The 25254-nt window shown below is 37.2% G+C and overlaps 2 protein-coding genes across 4 annotated transcripts in view; one reads left to right on the forward strand and one right to left on the reverse strand.

Moving 5' to 3' along the window:
* RASA1 (RAS p21 protein activator 1) overlaps positions 1 to 8613 on the forward strand; it is a 124332-nt gene extending 115719 nt beyond the window's left edge. Inside the window, exons 23-25 of the mRNA XM_049867235.1 lie at positions 907 to 984; positions 3884 to 4018; positions 5671 to 8613. Coding sequence (XP_049723192.1) covers positions 907 to 984; positions 3884 to 4018; positions 5671 to 5754 — 297 coding nt within the window. The 3' untranslated portion in view covers positions 5755 to 8613. The remainder of the gene's footprint in view (positions 1 to 906; positions 985 to 3883; positions 4019 to 5670) is intronic.
* The window catches only part of CCNH (cyclin H), a 34640-nt gene that overhangs the window by 2431 nt on the left and 6955 nt on the right, over positions 1 to 25254 (reverse strand). For all 3 annotated transcript variants that reach the window (XM_049867250.1, XM_049867270.1, XM_049867261.1), the window contains exons 5-9: positions 21349 to 21512; positions 16927 to 16997; positions 14042 to 14153; positions 11396 to 11456; positions 9000 to 10676 (exon numbers count right to left, since the gene is read on the reverse strand). In XM_049867250.1, the coding sequence (XP_049723207.1) occupies positions 10638 to 10676; positions 11396 to 11456; positions 14042 to 14153; positions 16927 to 16997; positions 21349 to 21512 (447 nt within the window). In that variant the 3' untranslated portion in view covers positions 9000 to 10637. The remainder of the gene's footprint in view (positions 1 to 8999; positions 10677 to 11395; positions 11457 to 14041; positions 14154 to 16926; positions 16998 to 21348; positions 21513 to 25254) is intronic.

The following is a 25254-nucleotide window of genomic DNA, read 5'->3' on the forward strand; positions in this document are numbered from 1 at the left end:
CTCGACGGCACCTAACAACAACAACTTTGGAGTAGAATTACAAATTAAAGAATTATATACATTTTTTAGGCTTTCGCTCTACTGTAGGATGCCCACCTACAGCCTTACAAAACTCAGTGATATTCTTTTTGTGTTTCGTTATTTTATTACTCTTAGAGACTGAGTATTTCTTTTGAATTGACTATTGACGTCGTTATCTCAGTGGGTTTCTTACTGATTTTAAGAGAGTTTGTGTTGATATTAATAACTCTCTCCTTTTTATAACATAGCAGATTTTAGTATGATGAGCAGTTTACATGTGTGATTGAACTTTTTAAGTTATCTGAATCCTGAGGCAGGTTATCAATAATGTGTGTCCTATTGCAGCCTCTATCACACTGTGTTTTATCTTGCCTGCTAGACTCACACCCATGGTATGGACCCATGTTTGTTGTGGTACCTGGCAAATAATAATTTTTCAGTAATTATTTTTTAAAAATAATTTTCATGGTGCTGTAAGTGAAAGTTCACAAATCAAGTCAGTCTCTCACGTATAAACTTATATACACCTTACTACATACTCCCACTTACTCTCCCCCTAATGAGTCAGCCCGCTCCCTCCTTCCAAGTAATTATTTTTTAATGAATTTTAAAATAATTTGTGTCAGCTAATTGTTCTGGTTTGCTCCAGAACTACTCATTCTCTCATGAAAAATCCCCCAGTTCTCAGTGTAGCTGTTTACTTCTATTAGAAGGAAAATACTATTGCCATATAATTAGGTAAGTTCTTGTGGACATGTATTGGCTACTGATGGACATAATTAGATTTATAAGAATTCTTGCCACATGCATGCTTTTTGTTATAGATCAGACAATAATGTTTGGTTTTTTGATGCATATAATAAGCTTCTTATTCCTCTTTTTTAGGAACCCTATATGGAAGGAGTAAATCCATTCATCAAAAATAACAAACATCGTATGATCATGTTTTTGGATGAACTTGGGGTATGTATATATCTTTCAAGTTCTTTGATACCTATTATTTAGTGTAGCTGAGCGTTAACCAATTTAAGCAACAACCTTTATAGATTTTTTTATCCAGTACTGGGTGGGGAGGGGATCAAGAAACCACATATTTTTGTCTACCTTTCTAAACAAATTATTATTTCATTTGATTATTTACCAGCATTTATGCTTGGATTACACCAAGCATACACTGTTGTGCTTTTGGATGACTTGGGTGATTTGTTTGTTTGTTTCTTTGTCTTGGCCTTTTCTTACCCTTGGAATTTAGTCCCGTCTAACTGCTGTGACATTCTGTTGCCTCTAGCTACTTTGCTGCTGTTTTGTGGGTTTTGAAACCAATTAGCCCTGGTGGCGAAATGGTTAATAACCACTTAGCTGCTAACTCAGAGGTCGGCAGTTCAAACCCACCAGTGTTTCTGCAGGAGAAAAGACCTGGGATCTGTTCCTGTAAAGATTATAGCCTACAAAACCCTATAGTGCAGCTCTCCTTTGTCATCTGAGTTGGAATCAACACTGGCATGACTCTGAAATAAACAGACCGGAAAATGAGTGTTCCTGTGCCTTTTTAGAAAGAAAATACATTTTTTTGGTGTTATATACTTAGACTTCATTCATGATTACCTAAGACCCACTTGGGCGTTTATAAATAATAAATTGTGATTTCAAAATTTGAAGTAGGGGATATTTTTATAATTTCTAAAACCCTGGGTTTCTAAATAAAATTATCTCAATTGGTTATAGATTTTCAGATGTTGAATCAATAATTTAAAACTAAATGATTACTAAGTATGTTAATAATTCAGTTCATATTTATAGAAATCAGGAAAGTAACACATTTGTGAATTGGGCCAGGTGTTTGATATTAAGGAATGTTAGAGTAGGTGGTCCACATTCTGCCTTAACGCATTCACATTCACTTAAAGACGTAACAACCATCACGCTACTGTGGCAGTTAAGCAAGGTGCCTGTGGGCCACTAGTTAGCAGCCAAGGTTATAAAAATTAGAGTATAAGAAATTATTTAAGGCATATAGTTCCCCAATTATAATGAAATTGAGAGATGGTGGGGCAAGTGCTACACGTCCATCTTGTTTCTATGTGTGAACTCCTGGAGAGTTTTGAAAATCTGAGTATTTTTAATTACCAAAAGATATAGTTGGAAATAAAAATATATATAGTTCGTCAGTAATTGAAAAAGGCATTTTTACTGTAATAATCTTTAAGGAGATATCTAGGAGTCTCTGGGTGGCGCAGTTAAGTCCTTGACTACTAGCTGAAAGGTTGGGAGGTTCAAATCCACCCAGAGGTGCTTTGGAAGACAGGCCTTGTGATGTGCTTATGAAAGGTCACACCTTGAAAACCCTATGAACCAGTTCTACCCTGCACACACGGGATCGCCATGAGTCAGAATTGACTGCATGGCAATTAACAATAGTTTTATATTAAGCTGTATTTCTAGGGTTCTAGGATTTTGAAATCATGCACAGGGATCCACTTACTTTCCATAATTACAAAAGTGCCTGCAGTCAGCTTTTTTCTACACTCTCCCAGTTAAGCCATACAATCTAGCATTTCTAACTACGTAGAGTCCTAATACTTGTTAGGAGTACAGTCCTAATACTCTTCCACTCTCCTTATACTGTTTTCTGCCTCTGTATAAATCGAATTCATCTTTCAAGACTTACCTTAAACTTTCTCTCCTTCAGGAAGCCCTAAGCCTGAATTAAATACCTTTCACTCTGCTTCCTAAGTATCCTCTGTTTATCCTTAATAATTAACAATGTTGCAATGATTAGTTTACTCCTGTGTCCTTTCCACTAGATTATAAATTTTCTGAAAGTATTGTAGTGTCTGTTATCTCTATAACCCCTCAGCCATTGACTGAATATCTGGATCAGTCAATGAATTAGTAAGAATGAATTGCATTCTTCTTAATTGTATTTTTCTATACCACAGCCCTGGTACTACAATGGCTTTTAAGTGCTTGGCTGCTAACCTAAAGGTCAGAAGTTCAAACCCACCAGTGGCTTCTCAGGAGAAAAGACCTGGCAATCTGTTCCCATAAAGACTGCAGCCTAGGAAACTCTATGGGGGCAGTTTTAATCTGTCATATAGGGTTGCTGTGAGTTGAAATTGCCTCAACAGCACACAACAACAATGTACCATAGAAAATGGAGTATTTTGCGTATTTTAGGAATGTATATCAAGTATTATCAACATTCTGAAGAGGAATGTATTTAAAAAAAAAAAAAAAAGGCAATGTTAAATTTTACTCCAAGGTTCAAAATAACACTGGAATTTAGTGCTAATAATAAAGCTCTGTAAATTTACCACAGTGATTATGTTGCTGTATAAACCTGAAGGCACTGTAATTAACATCGACTGTTTCTTCACAAGTGTTTTGGGCAGAGTTCACAGATAATTACAAACCTGACACACTGGCATCACACCTTTATAATGCAGTTCCTACTTATATGCTTACTGTCTGGAAAAACGTCAGTAGCTTAATAATGAAATTAAGTCTGCAAAAGAAGAATTTTGATCCACATTAACCATTAATGCCTATACTGTTTATCTGGCTTTTACAGATATAAAGGTAATTCTTAGGAAATACAATTCTTTAGAAAAACAGTAATATTGCACCATATTCTGCCATGCTGTGGAAGGAAATGGAACCTGGTTTGCATGTGAATAATAAGATCACAAAAGCTATATTTTATCAGAATTAGCACTGAATGTTACATTTTGATAAGAATCCTTAGAATTTTGAGAGAGCTTATTTGTATTATGTGCTAAAAATTCTATTATAACCAATTAGAATCTTTTCAAGGGACAAAGAGATTTGTATTTCTAAGTGCAGTTTTATGATTCCCTTAAAGAATGTACCTGAACTTCCGGACACTACAGATCATTCTAGAACTGACCTGTCCCGTGATTTAGCAGCGTTGCATGAGATTTGTGTGGCCCATTCAGATGAACTGAGAACACTCAGTAATGAGCGTGGTGCACAGCAGGTAGGTTTTCACCAGTCTTTGTCAACAGTATTTGATTAGTGTTTAACCAAAATGTCAGCATAAGACTCTCAGAGGTAATAAAAAGATGAATCCTGGTCATTATTTTTATTAAATTTTTGAACGTCTGAATCAATCCAAAAACGTCTTGGCAGACAGGAATAATAGGCCCAGGCTAAGGTGATGTATTTTTGATACTATGAAATGTCAGGTCTTGTTCTTGAATTTAATGTTAACTCTACCAGAAAACAGTGGTGTTCAAAATAATTTAGTGGCATATGTGGGAAAAAGACATGTGAGCTAATTATAAAGCAAATAGTGATGTGGCTTTTCTCTTTCTCTCTCTCACACACACAGTGCATGGCCATAGTGATTGGGAAGTTTGATAAAAATATATATTCCAAGCCCTACACCCACAGATTCTGGAGTGCAGCCTTGGAATCTACATTTCTAACAAGCTCCTCTAGGGATTCAGATGCAAGTGAATCATGGCCCACGCATTGAGAAACCCTGACTACATTAGTAGACTTTTGCTATCTAGAACAAGGGATACAGACTGGAATATATTCAAAGAAGAGGGACCAGGATTTGAAGGGACTTAAAACCAGGTCAGTTAAGATATTAGAGATATTTAACTTGAAGATACTACCTTGGAGAAGAGAACAAAATGAATTGTTTTGAATGGCCTCAGTTCTTGAAAGTGAAACACATTTTTAAAACTGTGAAATAGGTTGCAAACCAGTGACCACCAAGAGTTTGTTACATGGGGACAGTTTTATAAATGGAAGCATACATCTTCGTAGAACTTTTCCACAGCCTTAGGAGATAAGGGTACTGTCACTACACTGGCTATTTGGTCAGGAATCCTGTAGAAGAGATTAAGGCACTGAGTGTGATGATTCAAAGTTTTCTTTACTCTGAGAGTCTAGAATCCTCAGTTTTACCAAGTTTAGACAATAATGCAGCTCATTACAATTCCAGTCACTTTTAGAAACATAGACTATGTCATGGGCCTTCTGTGCCCATGGTGTATATGGAGATAGATGTCTCCTTATTTCGCTGGAGTCTGATTTCATTATATGACTTGTCTTGGATATTAAATTAGAAATAAAAATAAATCTTGTTGGAGCATTTGGACCAACTAAAACTTTTTAAAGACAGTAAAGGAGCTGTTTAAGTTGACCATGATGTAACCATATTTCTTCCATGATTCTTTAAAAATTAAAGATTGAATTTTTAGAAGTGTTCAGTAGGTCGGAAGCCAGTAACCCTTAAATGGTCTCATTACAGTGCTTATGATTTTGATGTATGTGTCATTTACAGTGACAAATCTGTCTTCTGGCAAGATAGTCTATCCTAGAAGATTGAGCCTGAATAGATATGTGAGTGCCAGACACAAATCAATGTCTAGTCACTATAGTCTACAAAAGTTCTCTATCTTGGTTATGACTAAAAATATTCAAAGACTGAATAAATAGAAACTTTCAGAAGTTTACATTTGGGGAGAATGGTCATTACATTTTGTGAATTCCTTTGACTTGACATGTTTTTTTTTTTTTCTTTCCAAATCTAGATTCTGATCCTGATATTTTTGACTAAGCTTTTGTTCGTGTATTTGCTAATTATTTTCATGCTATGTTTTCCCTTCTGTCTAGCATGTACTGAAAAAGCTTCTGGCAATAACGGAACTACTTCAACAAAAACAAAACCAGTATACAAAAACCAATGATGTCAGGTAGCAGCCTTCACCTTAGTGTTCTGCATGGACTCAGCATGCCCAACATGGTAACTCACATCAGTATAATGTCTCCTTTGCTCTTGCCAAAAAACAGCACATTTTCCACATTCCCAGTGATGTGTGAACTATGCAAACAAAACTGAAGATTCTGCTGGTGAATAACTGTGCCAGCAGCTTTGTAAGCTATCTGTGCAGGATATTTGCACTTTTTCCACATGGAATCAATCTTTACCAACGTCTGAGCCTTGGTGTACAGATAACCTTTCACAACACAAAATGATATGACTGTATCTTGAACTTTGAAGACCTATTTTCAATACATCCAATTGCCAAAGTTTGCTGTCTCTTGGAAAAAGAAGTATGAAATCAACTGACAAGAAAAAACATTCTTTTTTGACAATTGACTATAACTGGATTATAGACTGTTCTTACGTTAACTTCTTCCTGATTAGGAATATGACCGTTTGACTGTTCAATGACTTTATTTGTATTCACAGTTTCCAGAGTTTGCCGTTATAACAGAAACAATCTTTGCTGTATACTTTTTTAAAATACTGTGCGATTTTGCTTGCTGGAACTGTTGAAAGAAGATATATAGGATGGATCTATTGCTTTATTTTTTAAACATACCACTTTATTTTGTTGGGATTGTCAGAGACTATCTAGATCTCATAATGCTTTTGTTAAATGTTTACAACAGTAAATACTTTGAATTCAGTAAATATTATTGATCATTGTACTGATCAATGCATGTACCCATTCAACCATTTTATAGATTACCAATTTCTATGTAAAACAAACATACAAAAAACTAGAATGCTTTTATTCAAAGTATTCATTCATTAATTCCAAGTTGGTTTTTTGTACCCCTTTGATTATGTAAACAACTTCACCAGCCACTTACAGCTTCCCCATCTTTAAACTTCTGACTACTTGTATCTGCTGGATATTTAGTTTGTATAGTTTTATTTGCTTCTGTATGTGTATTTTTGTGTAATATTCACAAGGGTTAAGTTAAAATAAAACCAAGGGATATCTTGCATAGTTAATTACTTCCGTCTACATATAGCTAAGCATTTACTCTTACTATTTCTTACCTTCTTTAGGGGCAGTTCAGACTTTAGCACCAGAGCAAAGCTCAGGTTAATACATGAAACCTCAGATCAGTGTTTTTGCTAATAGGTCATTTTTGAAAAAGATTCCATTTACTTGTTCAATATATATTTGTTAACTCATTCCCTCCCATAATTGTGCAGGGGAGACAAGGCATACAAAAGTATATGGCAGAATATCATTAGTAATCAAAGTGGGTAAGACAGGAACAAAGGGGAGCATTAGGAAAAGCGTTTCCCACTGTAATGAAGTATTTTCTAAAGACCTACATTCCAAGCAAGAACAGTGCATTTTCTGGTCCTCTGGTGTGTAAAATGCAGGAAAAAACACAAAGTGTTAACTAGTCAAGAGGTTTAAGAGATTTTTGTTTAATATAGTTTTATGCTATAAAAGGCAGTTATTTCGATTGAGGGAGCTAGCCCTGATATAGCTTCAACTGTGACAGTTCAATAGTGATACCTAAACTCAAAACACATCTATGGCTGCACTCCCATGACGTCAATTCATTTCATTCTCCCCCTTCTCATCTCTATATCGTATTATTTTCTCTTCCTCTTTTCCAACACTCCTGCTTTTCAACTGAACTACCACACTCGTATCCTAATTGGTTTCCTTCCCTAATATTATAGGAGAGAGAACGGATGAGATGGGATACAGACTACTGCCATTTCCTAAAATGTCAACAGTATGCAAAACGGTCTGATCACTGTTGTTAGGTGCCGTCAGGTCGGTTCCGACTCACAGCGACCTGATGCACAACAGAACGAAACACTGCCTGGTCCTGAGCCATTCTCACGATCATTGGTGTGCTTGAGCTCATTGTTGCAGCCACTGGGTCAGTCCATCTCGTTGAGGGTCTTGCTCTTTTCTGCTGACCCTGTACTCTGCCAAGCACAATGTCCTTCTCTAGGGACTGATCCCTCCTGACAACATGTCCAAAGTATGTAAGACGCAGTCTTGCCATCCTTCTAAGGAGCATTCTGGTTGTACTTCTTCTAAGACAGATTTGTTCGTTATTTTGGCAGTCCGTGGTGTATTCAGTATTCCTTGCCAACACCACAATTCAAAGGCGTCAGTTCTTCTTCGGTCTTCCTTATTCATTGTCCAGCTTTCACGTGCATACGATGTGATTGAAAAGACCATGGCGTGGGTCAGGCGCACCTTAGTCTTCAAGGTGACACCTTTGCTCTTCAACATTTTAAAGAGGTCCTCTGCAGCAGATTTGCCCAGTGCAATGCGTCTTTTGATTTCTTGACTGCTGCTTCCATGACTGTTGATTGTGGATCCAAGTAAAATGAAATCCTTGACAACTTCAGTCTTGTCTCCGTTTATCATGATGTTGCTCATTGGTCCAGTTGTGAGGATTTTTGTTTTATGTTGAGGTGCAATCCATACTGAAGGCTGTGGTCTTTGATTTTCATTAGTAAGTGCTTCAAGTCCTTTTCACTTTCAGCAAGCAAGGTTGTGTCATCTGCATAATGCAGGTTGTTAATGAGTCTTCCTCCAATCCTGATGCCCATTCTTCTTCATGTAGTGCAGCTTCTCGTATTATTTGCTCCGCATACAGACTGAATAGGTATGGTGAAAGAGTACAACCCTGATGTACACCTTTCCTGACTTTAAACCAATCAGTATCCCCTTGTTCTGTCCAAACAACTGCCTCTTGATCTATGTAAAGGTTCCTCATGAGCACGATTAAGTGTTCGGGAATTCCCATTCTTCGCAGTGTTATCCGTAATTTGTTATGATCCACACAGTCGAATGCCTTTGCATAGTCAATAAAACACAGGTAAACATCCTGCTGGTATTCTCTGCTTTCAGCCAGGATCCATCTAACATCAGCAATGATATCCCTGATTCCAGGTCCTCTTCTGAAACCGGCCTGAATTTCTGGCAGTTCCCTGTCAATATACTGCTGCAGCTGTTTTTGAATGATCTTCAGCAAACTCTAGTGCTAGGCAATTTTTCTCTCCCACTAATCACATCCCATCCTCCAGCCATTCTGACTTACCTGCTACCCCATGATCTTGCCTAAAATATTAATACAGTCTCAGCTCAAACTGTCCTCACCATCTAAATGTTGCTGCTTCCCCTTGTACCTTTTATAAGAAAATACAAACCTGAAAGACTTACCCTGCTTTTTACATTTTAATCACGTTTGTCTCTTAAACTGGAACGGAAACTTGACACTTGGCGTCGTAGGCCCTACAGTAACTAGCTGGTCAGCGTTGAAATAAAACCTTGCACAAACACTATAATTTTTTTAGTGGGGCAGGGTGGGAGATTTTTCAGAGATAAATGTGGATCTTGTTCTGGAACCAATGTTTGATGATCTGAAAGGGCAACAGGAGATAAACTGTGAATGTTCTGCAACTCTGTTTAGGGCCTAGCAACAGTGCTACTTACGGTGGACTACATCAGAGAATTATGAACTTCAGCTTCTCTCACTCCACTTTTGAGAAATCCCACTTCATGTAATTTTATTCCTCTCATCTCAGAGTGAAAAGGAAAAAGAACACCAAAAGACCTCAAGCATAGAATGTAAAAGGTTGTTAGAAGCATATGCAGAGAGTAAACACAGCCCTCATATACTAAGGTCTTATTAAAATGGTACCTACACTTATGGAAAGTGCAGCCTGAGATGCTTTGGGACTGAAGAGGTGTATATATCCAAGCTGAGTCTCCATAAAATTTAAGGGCAGTTGAGTTTCTCAGAATTCTTTGAACTCAGTTCCCCCCCGCACCCCCTCCCCCCAAAATTAGTCTAATATAACGTCATCCACAGTTTGGTTCCAATTTAGAAAGTGAGTAATAAGATCACTATTAAATTGAATAAATGCGTATAATAGCTAACATTTATTGAGTACTTACCATATGCAGGGATTATTCTGTGAGGAGTAGGTATTATTTTCTCCATTTTCAACTTGGGAAATGGGTACAGAGAGGTTTACTAAGTTGCCCAAGGTCACACAGTGAGGTAGAAACTGTAATAATTTAACACCCAAGTAATTTGGTACATTTTTATATCAACTAATTTTAAATGTCCTGAAGATATTTTTAAAAAAACACCTAGCAATCATAACGATTTATATGGCTTTACATACAGGTGATCTAACAGGTTAATTATAAAAATGAATCTGCTACTGTCTGCTTTCCAATAGCAACTTAAGATTTTCAGCTAGACACAGCTAGCTATTCAAAGACTGCATATTTCTTCTACCCATTTGGAAATGTTTTCAGGTAACTGAGGAAAACAAACATTTATTACCCAAGATGACTAGCTTTTAGTGCCATGTAACAGCTAAAGTATGTTCTAGAGTCCAGTAGTAACACACATAGCTAAGTATATCAGGATGGCATGAGAAACTGTCTATAAAGGTATCTTGAGGGCAAAAAGCATTTCAGAAAGCTGACTTCTAATTTTTGATTTCTGTCCGTGTGGTTTTTCAAAAAGGATAGGATTACTGATCATGTTTTGTTTCAACTATAGGCAAATACACTGCAACTTAAACCTGCTACCATAGAAAGACTCATTTGATCCTAGTTGTGGTAGGGGCAAGACTATCCAAACCATATGCTATTATGGCTCCCTTCAAGGCATTTTATTTCATATAAAGCTACTCTAAAAGGAACATTTTTTAAATTACCAGAAACTTAAAAAGTTTAATATATTTTAATGTTTTCACACTCTACTTTTAAAATAAAGTTGTATTTCAGATATGCTTCCTTCTTCTCTTGATTAGTTAGCATTGAATTGTCAACTTCAAATGGTTACAGAGAATCTACCAGGTCATCGTCAGTCCATTCTTCCTAAGAAGGGGGAAAAAATATGGTAAGAATAACATTTATACTGAAGCATAACCAGTATTTTTTACCTCCTTGCCTCAGTTTTAGGAAAATGTTCTCCTTTTACTATGCTGATTACAGAAGGTAGATAAACTAGGAAAATTTGTGTTAGTTCAATCTTACAGTAATATTGCTATTATTCTACCATCCTACTCCAATGAGGAACAAAGGTTACAGCTGTAATCTGGCTCCTCCTGATTATTTCTCTCTTAACTCACCAGATACAATTAACAAAAACAAAAAAATGTGGGTGGGACAAATACTTGGAAAGTTGGAAGTAGAGCATGTAGGAGTATTCCTGCTGCCTTCTACAAACACTGGAAAGGATTCTTCATCAAGTAGAAGGCAGTGTACGTAAAGAAGGGTGCGAGAGATGAAGGCTTGAAAAAGCCATGTTGTTGTTACCATTGAGTCAGTTCTGACTCATGACAATCCAGTGTGCAGAGTAGAACTGCAGTCCATTGTTTTCAAGGCTGTGACCTTTCAGAGGCCTTACTTCTGAGGTGTCTCTGAGTTTGAACTGCCAACGTATCAGTATTCTAGCGCTTGACCATTTGCGCCACCCAGGAACTCCTTAAAAAACCTCTACCTCTACGTATGTACTCTGGAACAATGAACCTTAACAGTATGGTTACATCATAATGCGCAACCAAAATAAAAATTCAGCTTTGCAGTAAACATACCTCCTCATGTTTGGATTTCTTTGAGACATAATCATCATCTTCATAGCCTTTTCTCTTCTTCCTGTAATCATGCAACCATCAATAATCAATCCAATATTGGCAATAAAAAGTATAAAATATCTAGTAGTAAACTAAGAAGGCTACGTGAGAAATTATCTGTTGAAGGACAAAGACTATGTAATGGAAAAAGATGCAGTTTATGGATAGGAAATTTAGTATTCTTCAAATCTGTATGCCCAATGCAATGCTAATTAAAATCCCAGTGCAAAAGTAAAAAAAAAAAAAAAAATGTGGAGGAACTTGTCCCAGTTATCATCAAACCACATTCCATAAAGGCTATGGTATTTAAAAGTACGGCATTAACATAGACTTAAACAGACCAACGGTTAGTCTAGATAGGCCAAAAAATAGATCATGTATATATAAGAATTTAATCTGATGAAGAGTATTTCATATAACTAGGGAAAATTACGAAATACTAAAAAATGGATTAGGACAACAGGTTATTTGGAAAAAAAATGTTAGATCTCTACTTCACGTTATTCACATTCTAAGTTTAAACAGTTTAAAGTTTTAAACAGCTCAACAAGACAATACGAAATCTAGATTAAGAAGAGGTATTCAGATGTAAAAGCATAAAGCAAGAGACATTTTCTGTACATCAATAAGTGAAAAGAAACAAGAAAATACCTTTCATAAAAAGTATATAAAATCTATAAAAAAAATTACAAATAAAAAAACAATTTGCCAGAAAATCACTCAAAGGTTATAAATAAGTGATATAGAAGAAGACATATAAATGTTAAACACAGGAACATCAGTATCTCAGTAATCAGGAGAATGCAAATTAAAACACCAATATGATAGTATGTTTCATCCAGATTGGCAAAAGTTAAAGATTGATATAAAAAAATATATTAGGTACTGTAAAATATGTCCAAGTATGAAAATATTAATGAAAGACAAATTTCACACACACACATAGTACAGAGAAAAGGCTGGCAAAGCCAAACAGCATGCTAAGTTACCTCCTGAGGTCATGACTGGGATTTAGATTTTGGTCAAGCGGAATTTTAGCTTTATCTGTTTTGTTTGATTTTATAATGGTAATATAGTTATTACTTGTGTAATGAAAAATAAAGATGAAAGAATTCTAAATAGTCAAGGAAAACAGGTATTTTATCCTTAGTACTACTTAGTGTGGCTCAGGGACCAGTCTCAGTCCAGTTTCCAGCCTACAATAAGACATAAATTGAGTATGTGTTTAGAATTTTTCTAGCAATTTGACAAATTTTTTGACTGATGAATCTAATAATAAAATTTGATCTTATATTTTGTATGTCTTTCATTTTTGAGTAATTCATTTTTTATTGTATTTTACAAAAGTATATGTAATAAACTTTTTTTAAAAAGTCCATAAAAAAAAAAAAACAGTTTGAAAAACACTCTAAGTTTTTAGATATTTAGAATTTGCTTGGCAGTACAGAACAGATGGTAACTTGGAATAAGATGTAAACACTGAAGATTTAGGAATTTTGGATCATGGTCTACTCGGTTATCTAGCTAGGAGGTACGATTAAGAGTTCAATGGCCCCTGCAATATTTTTATTCATAAAAGTCAACATTCCTTTACTTCTCTGTAACCTCTCCTTTGTTCCTGTTACCACTGAAACCCAGAGTGAAATCTATAAATTTCAAGTTGTATGCCAAAATGTGCTTAGTAGCTATAGTTATAAGTATAATAAAATAGCCCCGTGTTCTGTTCCCTTCATAAAATCCTGGATATTCCCCTACTACAAATGTATAGTTAAGGAATTTTAGTCAAGTGTACCTGACCTGAAGCCCCTCAGAATGTTTCTCTGACTTCTCATTCATTGTTCACTAGCATATACTCACCACGCAGAAATCAAAAACATCTAAAATGCATCTTAACCTGCAAGATGCCAGCACCAAATCCCACTGAAACTTTACAAATAAGGTAGAACTTTAGAATCAAAATGTATTCCAAAGAAAACGTAAGTCTTCTTACGGCTTCACTATTCTTATTATCTGCCCAGATCCCCAACTATTTAAACTCCTAAAAGCTTAGTTCTAATAAAGTAATTTGCCGACATAAGGTGCGTGAATACACTGATTTACACATTTAGCCTACAAATCAATAAGGTATTAAGGGTGTTCCTTATAGCTGTAAGAGGAATACAACTTCCTATTGGTTCTGTCTTCAGGACACAGTTTCCCACTGGAAGAAAATATGCCAACTCTCCCAACAGAAATAGATGTGGAACAGTACACTTATTCTTCAGACAAGATACCGGACCTGTGAAGAGCCCAAAGATTAAAATGGCAGGAGGAGTTCAGGGGTTCCCTAGGAAGACTGCCCATGGAATTCCAGGAAGAGGAACAGGACAGGACAGGGCCTACAAGCCCAAGAACACACCAGTCGTGAAAGGATCAAAATGATACTATGAAAGCCCAAATCATTAAGATACCTTGTGTTTTCTCCTGTTAGAAATTTCCACTCAAGAAAAAAAAAATCTGATTTGATGGGTAAGTTTTCCCCAGATGAACACCAGTTAAGTGATTTAAGGATAAGTTGGACTGGATAATAGTTATATCCATTCTTGAATGACAGTTATATTTACTTACGTAATTACGTTAAGGGCAAGCTCAGCAGAGTGACATCTCTCCAACTTTTGTTTCAAAACAGCAACTTCTTCAGATCTAGGTGGTTCATACTTTTTTACCAAGTTTCTCATACCTATATGGAGATTAAAAAGGATTTAAACTGAATAATGAAACACCTTGTTCTCATAATAAAGGAATCAAGTAATATTTTCCTATTTGTTGTTACACTCAGCATATGGGGTCATGACTTGGAACTGACTCAAAGCAACAGGTTTGGTGTTTTGGTTATTTGTTGTTATATGAACAACAACAAAAAAGCACTCTTGAAAGGATGTGATTTTTCCTCTTAGGATTTGTATCATTCTGCATTAAAACTCAGTGAACACCATACTTCTTGTCTAAGCACATTATGGCTGTCTGCTGTTTAGCCCACATCATATACGACTTAAACACATGTTCTACCATATGAACACCCTCAAAGAGATGGATTGACAACAGTGGCTGCAACAATGGGCTCAAGCATAACAACGATTGTGAGGATGGCACAGGACCTGGCAGCGTTTCATTCTATTGTACACAGGGTCGCTATGAGTCGGAACCGACTCAAAGACACCTAACGACAATCTAGTCAGTATTGAATTCATGCAAATCCTAACAGGAACTTTTTGCCTAGATTTAAAGCTTTTTTAATCCCCATATGATTTAGTGAACACACTTAGTTCTCTACCACCAATCATATTTATAACATCCACTCCCTACAGATGTTGGGCCGAGCGTGTAGGAAAAGCATTAACATACAATAAAGGTAGAATGCTTTAACAAAATGCAGAACCTATACAAGAAGTATCACCAAGAAAACAAAAATATTCTCTTGAGGTTAAAAGCAGTTACTGTATCAGTTAACTTTATAATGACAGAAATATTCTCTACATGAGTGTGTGTTATTCAACTATAATAAACCAAAAAATATAAATCTTAAGGTTTTTTATGGGAACAATGGGAAATCTGGAGTTCATTAACCAGTAATGTGCTCCCAACGGGTGACTATGCTAGTGACATTTCATAATCCAAATAAAGCAGTGTTTTCAACTGAACTGATATTTGTAGCCCAACACCCTTAGGGAAAAAGAATTATGGCTAATGTAGGTATCTTAGTATTATTAAAGATCAGAGAATTTTATCGAGTTATTTTAATTTCATATTAAATTAAGTGAAGCAAAATAAAAGTACTGAAAAGAAATCAGTAATAAAAGTGTCAGCTATAAAATGAGTACAGTGGACGATCTTTAAGGCCCCTTTATCTACTAAATTCTATGATCCTAAAATCCAAGGCCAAATGACAATTAGCTTTGAAAGTGAACCCTCTAGTGGTACAACTGAAGACCTACAGTTTTATGTCACAAATCCATCACTCAAAGGAGCCCTCAAAATCACTTCAAGCAGAGAATAAAAAACTGATAGGAATATGCCCTCCTCAAGCATTTTAAGTTTTAAAACATATGTAAAGTACAACCATTTACCACTATCATCTAAGATCAGTATCTTAAATCTTGTATTTTATTGGTTTGTTCAGTATTTAATTAAAATTTTAATTAACAAGTGGCAAGAAAAGGTTTGAGAACAAACACAACTGAGTTTTAATCCTAGACTAGCCTAGTAGCCATGAGCACTGTGCCGCCGGCAACGGTAAAGAACGGAGAGGGCCAGTTAATAAAGCCAGTCAGTTAAGTGGAGATTCTACTCTACCCTTAAGACAGGGTTTCTCAGCTCTGGACTACTGACATCTTGGGGCCGATAATTCTTTGTTATAGGCTGTATTAGTTTCCTAAGGCTGCTATTAAAAAATCACCACAAACTTGTGGCTTAAAACAACAGAAATGTATTCTCTCACAGTTCTGGAGGCCGAAAGTGTGAAATCAGTTTCTCTGGGCCAAAATCAAGGTGTCAGCAGGGGCACAGTCCCTCTGGAGGCTCTAGGGAAGAATCTGGTCCTTGCCTCTTCCAGCTTCTGGTGACTGCCAGCATCCCTTGGCTTGTGGACACATCACTGCAGTCTTCAAGGTCAACATCTTCAAGTCTCTCTCTCCTCTGTCTTCACATATCTTGTCCTCTGTGTCAAATCTCTCTGCCTCTCTTATAAGGACACTTGTGATTACATTTAGGGTCCACCTGGATAATCCAGGATTATCTCCCCATCTCAAGATTCTTAATTATATCTTCAAAGACCCCCCCCTTTTTTTTTTTGCTACATGAAAGTTAACATTCACAGGTCCCAGGGATTAGGACATGAATATCTTTTGTGTGTGTGTGTGTGTTGGGGGGCATTTTTCAGCCTACCATTTTGCTGTCCTGTACATTGTAGGACAGTTAGTTGCATTCTTACTTCTATCCACTATATGCTAGTAGCAACCTCACTCCTCACTCCCACCACCACTGTGACAGCCAAAAGTGTTTTCAGACATTGCCAAAATCTTCCAGTTAAGAACCACGGCCTTCCAGATGGCAACTAACGAAATCACTTGCAAAAGACACAAATTAACTAGTCAAAGCTGACTTATTTACAAAATTGAAGTTCCTAATTTAAACATTATCCTTCATTTAGTTTTCTTTAGATCTTTTTCAGAGCCTATCATGTATCTCTGACTACTTCAGAAGGACCCTGTTTTGAATCTCTAAATTCATCCTGAATCTGATTGTATATTTACTCTTCTGATAAATTCTGTATGTGTGAAGATTACTTCCTTTCTTATACCTTCCATTTGTTCTGCATCAGTGTATCCTTCATGGATCCATGATAGAATAATTCAGTGGAAGTAAATCTAAACAAGTCTACATGTTATCTCAAGTGATCTGTGAAGTAGCTTTGTAGGACAAGAACATTTCATAAAACATTCTGTTTTACTTACTTTTCATTACATCTAGTAACTGTGACAAGCAAGTTCTGTTCTCTTTCAGCATAAGACTCTCTGTTAAATAACTGGTAAAGAAAGGACAGTTACAGAGTTAAAAAAAAAAAAAAAGTTCTACTGAAACCATACAGCATCTTGAGAAAACATGACATTGTAAATTTCCTCCATGTACACTTATCAAGGACAATTTTAAAATTAACATGTTAAATGTATTATGTAACAATGCTTTAAATTCCACAAAACTACAGTTTACAACTTTTATAGTGTTAAGTATTACCACTTGGAGCAAAAGATGTTTACTGTTCAAAGTTACTTATTTAAATTTTATAACACAAAGTTTAGAAAGTAAAACAGCATAAATATAACAGTAGTAATATTTACATGTAAGTGTTTACTATATAAACCCTATGAAGTAAGTACTGCTTCAAGACCTCATTTTACAGATGTGGAATCTGTGTTACATGGACGTACAAGTTATGACCTTGAAACTTACCCAAAGTCATACGGGTAGGAAACAGTGGATCTGGAAGTTGGCACTAGTGAGGACTCTCTCTTCCCCTTAATAAGTCAACGTTAACTACAGTTGCTCTTCTTAGAACAATCAAACCAGTCTTAGTATCATCGTGTGCTTTACAAATCTATTGAATCTTATTTATACTGAGTCCAATTCAAAGATGTTAATACTTCTCCATAAATGTATAAAGCCCAATAATTTGTTTTTCTCAGAACCACTAATAGCACTATGAACATATAATTCCTATATTTAGACTAAGGTACTGAGGTTTAATGTACTTGAACTTGATCTATAATTAACAAAAGCCCAAGTGAACAGATTCTTAAGCCCTAAGTAGTCATTCAAACATAAAAGATACACACATATATTAATTTTTCTTGTGGGTGATAAAAAGTTACAAATAGGAAGGAGCAAGACAAATGTTTTACTAACTTTTGTTGCTGTAAGTCTTTTAAGCTATCCATGTTGTTTACATTAGAAAGTTTTGATAACTAAGTTATGCTACATCTTCACCATCTATTCTGGGAATTCATTTTAGATGTGGAAATCAATAAGTCCCTTGACAGCTGTAGAGAAAAATGAGTTTTTTTTGTGGCTTCTGCCTTGGTTCTTTGGAAAAACAACTTGAGAGATTCTTTCCCCTAAGCCCTAAGGAGTTACCTCTGCCCTAGTTTGCTACCCTAGAAGGTTTGTTACTTTTGTCCAGGTTGCTGGCCATTTCCTGGGTAAACTGCAAACAACTTGATGGTGTGATACTTTTTGTCTGGACCTGGGCTGCACCCTGCCCTGTGACTGGTCTATTTATGCACCTTGCAGAGATTGGTCAATATACTGTAGACTATGCAAATAAAGTAAGTGTAGACTAGGCAAATGAAGTGACTATAGTCCACCAAGGGGATTGGTCAGTTCGTGGTCCTGCTGGGAGGGCTGTGCCTTGAAATTGACAAGGAGTTCACTTATATATGCAGCCAACACCACAGATATTTCAGAAGGTGAGCGACAGAAAGGAGAATAGGCAAGAAGAGAGAAGAAACAGAAAGAGGAGGCAAGGAACCTCCTAAAGGAGCTATAACACACGTAAAGGGCTCTAACACCGAAGATTGCTAGAGGCCCAGATGGGGCCTGCAGCAGAGTCAGCAGTGACAACAGAAACCTGCTGGGAATGCAGCTAAGAGAGCTGAACAAAACTGCTACACTGGCTATGAGTTGGGTCAGTGAGCAGTGGAGAGGCTGATGGCAGGGAGGCCGAAGGCAGAGAGGCTTGCACAGCCTGTCCTGGGGGAGCTGAGTGGAGGCCTGTCCTGAGGGGGCTGAGAGGAAGTCTGCCCTATGGGGGCTGAGAGGAGGGCCTACATGGCTGAGAAGGGGTGTGCACAGCAGAGAGAAGGGCCTACGGCCAAGAGGAGCTGACAGAGCTGTCCTGCACTGAAGAAGGGAGGAATGTGCTCTTCACTTTGGGGGAGCCTTCAAGGCTCTGTCTACAAGCTTCCTGATCCTGATCCTGAGTTGTACTCTGTTGCTTCCTTAATAAACCATTTACCTGTAAGTACGGCCTGTGAATCCTGTGTAGCTATTGTAATGAATTACAGAACCCAGAAGAGTAGCAGAGAGTACTGTGGGAGGGATGGCTGGTGTCAGAATTGGTAAAAAGGTTAGAGAGTGGGGGTAGTCTGACCTCCACCACACAGGAGTCAGCTTTGTGCTGATGGTAATTCTCTCTTCCTCCTGAAGTTAGAGGACTTTAGGTACTACTGGAACAATGTAACAACTAATGCATTCCTGGTCATCTGTATTTCAAAATACCTAAATTAGTTTTTTCTTTTCCCTTTTCTCCCTAAAACTCTTCAGACTTTTGCCATCTTTTGTTTACTTTTTATTCTTCCTTTCCTTTTCATTTCTTAAGCATAACAGTGATAGATGTGGTTCTAAGAGTTAGCTGACTAGATATCTTTACCTCTGTAAAGTTTTTAAAATTAGGAATTTTTTTTTTATCTCAACCCTGAATGAGAATTTTAATTTTTTAAAATCCACAGGCATGCAAGGATATCTAAAATGTCAAACCAGCATATGAGAAAGATAACTTTAAATCCAAATGAAAGAGAAGAAAGCCCAGGATTAACAATAACAAAACATGCTATGAGTAATAACCTAAGGCAACTTCCAAAATGTTAAACAGCACACAGGGCTTCCCTTTTGAAACCAGCAATAAATGTAAAAGCAATGTAACCAGAAGTTTGTCTACAGGTCAGCTGTAAATTGAAAATGATTTGAAAGCTTCCTCAAACGGAAGGAAAAAAAACACCAAAATAACTATATTCCCTGGGAAAGCGACAAAGGTCTATTTAATTCACAAAGAGCCCAAGAGACCACAATTTCAATTTTACCTAGCCAGAATTTAAACTAAGATGAAAAAATTCTTATTTGGACCTTAGGAAACTTTATCTCACTCTATCTACATAAGAAAAATCTTGCCACGTAAGAAAAATCACTGTACCTCTGCAAAAGATGCTTCAACATATTAATCAAATTTTGTGGAAAAGAGGGCTTTCTTCCCTTAGAGAAGCTCTATACCTAAGTGCCTCAGACATCAGTTACTTACATGGTTATCTTTCCTAACTAGGCCAGGATTTATATCTTGTTCATCCTTACATTCCTCAAGTGTAGCACAGTGCCAGAAGACAATAAATATTTGCTTAATTTTTTTTTTTTTTTTTTTAATAAGTGGAGGTATAAATCACCTTGAGATTGAATGTATGCATTTATATATGGCTGGTGGGCTGTTTGTTGAGAGAAGCAGTATATCATAAATAAAACACAAGCCCAAAATCCCTTATCTTGGATACAGGTGCTTCATTCATGTTTTAGAAAGGTAACATGGTGTGCATATAATGAAATGTGAAATATTCAGTGATGTCTGAGGTTGCATCCTGTAATCAGGATTACTGATACTTCTGCAAGGAACAAGTATTTCCACTAAACAGAATAAAGACTAAATCACACCTGTTCAGGTTTTCCATCACCATATCAATAGATTTTGAAATTATGAAGGGATTATAAACCTGTAATTTAAAGTTTTATCATCTTTTTTCGTCAGCTATTTCTAGGAATGAAATCAAGTAGAATTTAAAGGTCATAAATAGAGAAATTAAAAACTAGCTTATTTTGCTCCTAGTCTGTGCTTTTAGTTAGTTAAGGTAAATAACTAATAAGAGTGTATGACTGAATCATTAAGGGTATGGCTTTATTCAGGAAGACATGGGTTTAAATGTCAAATCTACCATTAACCATCAGTAAGAACTTCCTATAAACAAATATGGGTATAATAATATTTAATTATTCTGTGTACAAGACATTGTTGTAAGAGAACAAGTGAATTTAATTCATGTAAAGTGCTTATCACAGAGCCTGGTTCTCAGAGTGCATTTATGTACTAGCTATTTTTTTTTTTTTATTACCATTTATGGGTCAATTACAGTTTATTTGGACATTCCCTATAGCATTATTCATTCAACAAATCTTTACTATATTCCCACGTGCCACACGCTAGGCGCTACAGCGGGGGAATAATGGTAAAACAAGGCAGACATATTTCCTGCACTCAAGTTGCTTACCAGTCCATAAAACTTGTAAATATGCCATACACTGATAGCTATTTAAGTCTTTTGGAAGATCATCTGTTTTACGTTTACTTTAGTCATAAATGTATCCTCTTACTCAGAGATTTTACTCGATTTTTAAAGATGTTCTTAAAAGGTAATTTCATTTATTCCCTCGGCTACCCTTACCAACCCTCCAGCCACAAGAGATATGAAGGACTATTGTCACAAATGTACTTAGTTAAAAACACAGGCTCCACGGTGGAGGAAACAGAGTGAGTGAAGTCTGATCTAATTAACACACAATACCTTTCCATAGTAATTCCAGCCCTTGAGGCACTAGATAAAATGGCAGTCAGGGCAATTTGGGAAGGTGTGTATAAAAGGTATGCATCCGTCAACGCCACTCTATTAAGAAAGTCATCAGCTGTTTTCCTCAAAATCTCGGGGTTCTCCAACATGGGGTAACGAGTCTAGAAAGAAATTGTGCAAATGTTACCACTTCTGAGGGTTTAATGAAATAACAACAGTCCCACATTTATCTTAACCAGAAAGTGCTTAACACAGAATGCTTTTATAACAGCAACTCTGTTTCCTCTTTCCCAGTGACAAGAAATAATCTTAGCATGCAAGATTATTTTATACTAAACATCAGACTATGGCACAAGTGCAGTCACTAAATTCTGAATGTTTTTTAGCAGTTTGTCTTCTCTAATATTATCCTTTTAGTTAGCGGCTTTCAAACTTTTATGAGCACAACCCACAGTAAGATATACATGTTTTAAGATAATGTATCTAAAATTCCTAGCACCGGTACGTCACACTATGCTCAATGTATGTTAATCTCTTCTCTTTGTGAGTCTGAATCCATTTGATGACAATGGGTTTTCTCTGTGTCCTTTTTTCACCTGAGAAGGAAAGAGAGGAGAGTTCCTGGAGGTTTGATTGTGTCTGAAGTAGACCAGAAAAATGTATAATCCCAGGTAAAAGTTTCCCAGGTGATTCAGGTGATAAAGATGTAAGGCCGCATTTAGGAACCACAGCACCACTTCATTTAGATTTGAAATTCCTTCTATTTTAAGTTTAGCTTTCGGGGTGGGAGGGGGGCTGAAATGAATGTACTAAACCCAAACCAAATCCATTACCAACGAGTCAATTCCAACTTATTGCAACCCTATAAGGCGGTAATTCTTATGGAAGCAGACTACCGTATCTTTTTCCCTTGGAGCAGCTGGTGGGTTTGAACTGCTGACTTTTTGATTAGCAGCTAAGCATTTTAACCACTGTGCCACCAGGGCTACTTATGAATCTACTTAAAAAAGCAAAAAAAAACCACTGCAGTCAGTCAATCCCGACTCCTAGCGACCTTACAGGACAGAGGAGAAATGCCCCATAGGGTTTCCAAAGGCTGTAAATCTTCACAGATGCAGACTGCCGCATGTTTCTCTTGTGGAGCAGCTGGTGGGTTCAACCCACAAACCTTTTGGTTAGCAGTCAAGTGCTTAATCGCTGCACCACCATGAATCTACTAAACCAACCAAAAACCAAACCCACTGCCGTCGAGTCGATTCCGACTCATAGCTACCCTACAGGACAGAGTAGGACTGCCCCATAGTTTCCAAGGAGTGCCTGGTGGCTTTGAACTGCTGACCTTTTGGTTAGCAGACATAGCACTTCACCACTACGCCACCAGGGATCTACTAGACCTTCCCAAATATCTACAGAATTACGTTAGTATACGTCCAAGCAATACAGAAGACCCCATAGCTGCAGTATAGACAATCTCGACAATTCCTCATATCCTTTAAGATGAACCCTAAATCCTAAGCCCTAAACCCTCATTTATTTCAGATATCCCTATTTAAGACCTGTAGCAATAAGAAATTTTTTCCTTACTCTGTAGCAACATATCCAGAGTCAATCATCCAGCCACACCAAGACCTTAAAAAAAACCAAGACCATGCCATTACCCAAAATGCTCGACCTCTGATATGACAAACTTCAGACACTCCACTCTGACCATAAATGCCTATTTTCCCAAGACCTTTGCTCAATTACCTTACAACTGTTCTTTGACTCTCTCCTCAGGACCTCTTGGTCCCTTATCCCACTATTTGTTCTTACTCACTCTGTCCTCTGGTCCTCATTTCCCTACAAACTCCCCTGCCCCATTATACTGCCAACACATTTCTGGCGAAACTTCAATAGTAGTTGAATCTCATGAACTTTCAGCTTTGGATCTACACCCAGATTTGTTTACTGCCAGAGAAAACCATACAACCAAGAGGTCTGCTACTATTACTATAAACATGTTCGCTGACCTCAGCAGGGATCTCTACGCTGCCTGGTAATGATTATGTTTCCATAGTAAATTTGTTTTCCCATTTTTCAATGTCCATGACAAACATTTTCCCTGTCAATCCTCAGAACCTCCATCATTCTCAGAAAATGATCTCTGCTCTTACTTAACAAAGAAAGGTACTCTCTATTTCCTGCGACCACCAAACCCCCAGGCCTAACAGTATGGTTCACCCATACTTGCTCTTTCGCACTGGTTAAAAAGGCTGTTATTCCTTCTAAGGCCAATTCTTTTACCCATTCTCTGAATCCCATGCCAGCCCTTTCTATCTTACTTCAGAGAGAAACCTGAGCTATATAGTTTTTCCTTTACCTTTAAGCTTCATCTCACTACTAGCTCCCATGCATTAGCATTCAAATATGCATCAATCTCTTTCACAAAAAAAGAAAACAAAGAACTCTCACTTATTTCTAGCAGTTCCCATCTTCTCAATTATCTCATAGTCTTTTTCCACTTCAAAGACAAGCACTTTAATCCAAATTACATATACTTGTTTTCTCATTTCCATTCGTCTCCCAAACAGCTCAATCTGCCTTCTTCCTTCACATTCCAAACACTAATTTCACTAAGCTCACAAAGGACGCTTCCAGCACTAAGTCCAGCAAACATACTCAGTTCACTTTTACTTTGCGTGAATTCAGCGCAGGACTGGAGAGTTGCCTGTGCTCACCTTCCAAAAGTATTCTACTTCCCTTTGCTTCTCCAACAAACTCCGCCTCTTTGGATGTTCTTCATTCTCCTTACCAGCTTTTTGGAGTTCTCTAACTACCCTTTACATATTCCTCATGGCCAGTCCACTCTGCAAATTCTACGACAACCAAACCTACACCTCCAAAATAGTCATCTTCTCTGACCCCCAGGAACAAATGACGTCCCACCTGATGTCCTGCACACAATGCAAATTCATCATGTCCCAAACCAAATTCATCAACTCCCCCACAAAAAACAAATCTCTCCTCTGCCTGTGTTCCCTGTCTCAATAAACGTACCATTTATCTATTTGCTCAGGCCAGAAACCTGGTGTTCCTCCTGTTCTCACTTTCTAAATGCAATCAATCCTCAGGTTCTACTGATTCTGCCTACTAAACATACCAAGTTATCTCCGAAGTCGAGGACACTCTCCACGCACACCACCACTGCACATCGCCAGCCAGCTCTTGCCTGGACGGCTCTGACAGCACCCCCTTCGTCCTGTCTAATCCATTCTCAACATTATAACTGACACACACAGGTGTACAATGAATGTCTGATGCATGAGCTAGCCAGCAGGATTTTTATCATGGAAATTTTTTTTATCATGCTTTAGGTGAAAGTTTACAGCTCAAGTTAATTTCTCATTAAAAAATTTATACACATATTGTTTTGTGACATTGGCTGCAATCCCCAAAACGTGACCACATGCTCCCCCTTTCCACCCTGGGTTCTCTGTGTCCATTCATCCACTTCTGGCCCCCTCTTGCCTTCTTGTCCTGCTTTTGGAAAGGAGGCTGCCCATTTGGTCTCGTATATTTGATTGAACTAAGAAGTACGTTCCACATATGTGTTATTTTTGTTTTATAGGCCTGTCTAATCTTTGCCAGCAGAATTTTTTTTTAAGCATCAAATCTAATCGTGCCACTCTCCAGACTTAAACCTTTCACTGGCTTCCCTTTTCAATATTCAAAATCCTTAACATTGCCTCTCCTTACACTCAGGCAGCACTGCATGGCAGTTTTCTCCCTGTATCTCTAAGCTCTGTTTACATGTATCATGGTTTCTTGAATCTAGGCCTTGGACCAGGTAGGTTTCTGCCTGGGATGCTCTTCCCTCACGTAATTCTTACTCTCACTCTGAATTTCACTTTAAATGACCAAACC

This window comes from Elephas maximus, chromosome 2 (assembly GCF_024166365.1).
Source record: "Elephas maximus indicus isolate mEleMax1 chromosome 2, mEleMax1 primary haplotype, whole genome shotgun sequence".
NCBI classification, from domain to species: Eukaryota; Metazoa; Chordata; class Mammalia; order Proboscidea; family Elephantidae; genus Elephas; species Elephas maximus.